Source organism: Eulemur rufifrons, chromosome 7, assembly GCF_041146395.1.
Source record: "Eulemur rufifrons isolate Redbay chromosome 7, OSU_ERuf_1, whole genome shotgun sequence".
Taxonomy (NCBI): Eukaryota; Metazoa; Chordata; class Mammalia; order Primates; family Lemuridae; genus Eulemur; species Eulemur rufifrons.
The window spans coordinates 44185301-44188709 of NC_090989.1; the positions used below are offsets into that span (position 1 = coordinate 44185301).

Genomic DNA, 3409 nt, shown 5'->3' on the forward strand with positions numbered 1-3409 from the left:
CATTGAATAACATACAAGACAGTAAAAACTTTGATTTCCTTTTTGCTATAATTATGCTATTTTGATATGAATACTTGATTAAAATTCTTTGAATGCTTTTGAATAACATCAGAATATTTTAATTACCTTATTAGGTACTTTATGTAATTAAAATGCTGGGAAAATAATAATTGCAAAGCAAAGCTGAACACTGGAAACTACATAGACATCTCTAAAATACAATTTTGTGATTAGTTTATTAAAAAAGAGAAAAGAGATTAGTATGAGATCTAAACATTTCTTTTTAACATTTTTGTGAGTGAATCTGTGACTTGCTTATTTCTCAAGCTGTAGATAATGGGATTTAGTAAAGGAATTATGACCATGTAAAACAGAGAGTCCATCATATCTTGATCATCAGCTTGTGGGGATCGAGGGCGCACATACATGTAAAGAGTAGGGCCATAGTATAAAGACACAGATAAGAGATGAGCTCCACAGGTGGAGAAGGCTTTCCTTAGGCCTTTACCAGACTTCTTTTTTAAGATTGTAAAGAGAACAAATGTATAAGAGACAAGGACAGTCACAATGGTGAATACTTGAATTAAACCTGAGAACACAAAAACCAGTAGATAATTAATAGAAGGGTCAGTACAAGAAATCTTTAACAATGGCATAATGTCACAGTAAAAGTGATGTATTATGTTGGAATTACAGAAGGTTAATCTGAACAAAAAGCCTTCATGAAGTATGGCATGAACAAAGCCACCTAAAAATGACAAGACTAATAGCCGGACACATAATCTATTGTTCATAATCACTGGATAGAGTAAAGGTTTGCATATGGCTACATAGCGATCATACGCCATTGCTGTCAAGAGAAAACATTCTGTTGTTACACTGATTGCAAAGGAAAAAAATTGTATCATACATTCAGAGAGAGATATCATCTGAATCTTGACTAAGAATCTGAACAGCATCTTGGGGGTCACTGTGGAAGATATCCAAGCATCCACAAAGGCTAAATTCCCAAGAAATAAATACATGGGGATGTGAAGCTGAGGATCATTCCAAATGAGTGTAATCAGACCGAGGTTCCCCATGATGGTGATGAGATATATTACCAAGAATGTCAGGAACAGGGGGATTTTCCACTCTGGTTGATATGTAAGTCCTGTGAGAATGAACTCTGTCAGCAATGTTGCATTTTCCTTTTCCATGTCCTCATTTGGTGTCTTCTGAAATAAAATGCAGTGAATGTAAAAAATACATGTATTCATAAGTAATTACTATAAGTTGAAATTGGGAGAGAGGAGTTGAAATAAAACCAAACTCTTATCAGATTGCCTAAAATTTTATTTATTACTACTAAACTGAAGGAAACTAGACAGAAAATACAATTACTGTCCATTCATTGAAAATAAAATAAAATGCAGTAAATGTAAAAAGAATATACGCAATATCTTAATGAATTGAAATTGGAGAAGAGGTGTTAACATAAACTGTGTACTCATCAAAGCCCTCTTAGTTTTATCAGTAGTATACTTGATGGACACAATCTTTGAGAAATTGAAGAAAATCCTATATTTCTTTTCCAAAAATGTACAGGAATTAACGGATTTATAAAACAGGAGAAGCAGTCTACTTGTGTACTAAATTTCTGTGGACACTGTTGAATGTGCTAGAAAAATTCTGTGTCTGGGACAAGGATGCAGTGTCAAGGCAAAAGATTTTTGAAGGACCTGAAATAAAAATAATGAATTTAATGCCCTGTGAAGGATCTTGATCTTTATTATTCGGGCAATATGCATACACTGAAAAATGTAATACCGGGAATTGTATCATAATATATTTTTTAAATTTAATGCTTGATAGTGGAGAAAATATACTGCAGGAAGGGGACACTGTAGTCAGTCATACTAATTAGGAACCTGTTAAAAAGGTTCCAGGGACTCCAGGTTAGATTAAACATGGGAATTGTCTGGGAGAGTTTTTTATGAAAAATATAGGTTGTGAGATTTAAATGCAGAAATGAATTAAGTAGTTAAAAAATGAAGTCTAGGAATCTGCATTTTGCAAATAACTCTCTAGGTGATTCAAATGCACGTGAAGTGTCAAATCAGTGTGTGATATGACATTGGAAGAGATGACGAGACAGTGAGATAGATTCAAAAAAATTCATAATGTAGACTCTCTAGTATTCTGTAAACATATTTGATCAGAACAGTGGTCAGTGAAGGAGAGAGGAGTCTCTTGGCTTGGTAGATGATCATTAAGAATTCAGATTGAGAACTAGATGTACTGACAAGTTTATGGAGTGAGCATCATCTGAGCAAACAGGCGAGATCTGGTCAGTAATATGAACCTACTAGAGCTTAATAGATATTATAACTTGGAATCATTGTGGCTGTAGAGGGCAGAGTTAGGAATACCCTATCCAAAAAAGAGTAGACAGAGAAAGGAATGGCAAGAAAAGAAACTTGAGAAAGTTATAGTAAAGAGGTAACAACGGGGATATATGTCATTCATAAGATGCCCAAGATCTGGTCCTCTTTTCTGCCACTCATGTGTTGGTGACTACCAGAGGTTACCTACTGCTCTAGGAGCTAAAAGAAGTAGAAATGAATTTTTCCATTCCTCTTGCATCTAGAATGAAGGGACATGATATAGGCTAGCCCATGAAATACACCCACTCTACATTTGGAAAGTAGAAAGAGGAAGAAAAGAGTACAAGGACAAAAGTGGAATTTGGTTGCAAAGTCAGAAAAAGCAGCAATACCAAGACACCACCTAACACATTCTTGATCCTCATCAATGGCATTTACGGTGTGAGCTTTGTCATCTGAAGTTCAGTAGAGTTAGGAATAGCCCTTGTTTAGCTAGTGTTGGGGAATGAAGTTGGCTGTTCACTGGCTGCCTTACTTCCTTCTGTTCCTGCCAGTTTTTCCAGCTCAGTACTCCAATCTCCCTAAGCATTTCTATATAGGAACTATATCCATTGACTACTTCCATCTCCTAATGGAACCAAGAGCTGACTCCAAAAAGAGATGATGAAGATACTAGAAAGTATCCTGAGCAGACTGATCAGAAAAGTGGAAGGGAAACTGGAAAGTTGAATGTTGTGGTCATAAAAGAGGAAAATCCTCAAGGACAAAGTGAAATACTGTGCCAAATATCAAAATAAATGTTCTAACAGAAACATGAGTTAATAGAGATATTTGAGTGTGAATATTGACAAAGTTTTAGTGGCTTTATTGAGAGCAGTTTCCATTTGGTGATAGAGCTGAGGCCAAAAATATTTTAAAGTGAATGGGAAACGAGTGGCAGTATAGTGTGAAGCATGATATAAAATACTCTAGGATATGTGAACAACATTTGGCATTTGTAAACAAAGGTACATTTTTTTTTTTCTATAAAACATTTTAATGAA

The 3409-nt window shown here is 35.0% G+C and overlaps 1 protein-coding gene across 1 annotated transcript; it reads right to left on the reverse strand.

Moving 5' to 3' along the window:
* Positions 1-269: 269 nt before the first annotated feature.
* LOC138386206 (olfactory receptor 5H2-like) lies at positions 270-1220 on the reverse strand. The gene has a single exon (XM_069472491.1). The coding sequence runs from the start codon at positions 1197-1199 to the stop codon at positions 270-272; it is 930 nt and encodes a 309-aa protein (XP_069328592.1). The 5' UTR covers positions 1200-1220.
* Between the last annotated feature and the right edge of the window lie 2189 nt (positions 1221-3409).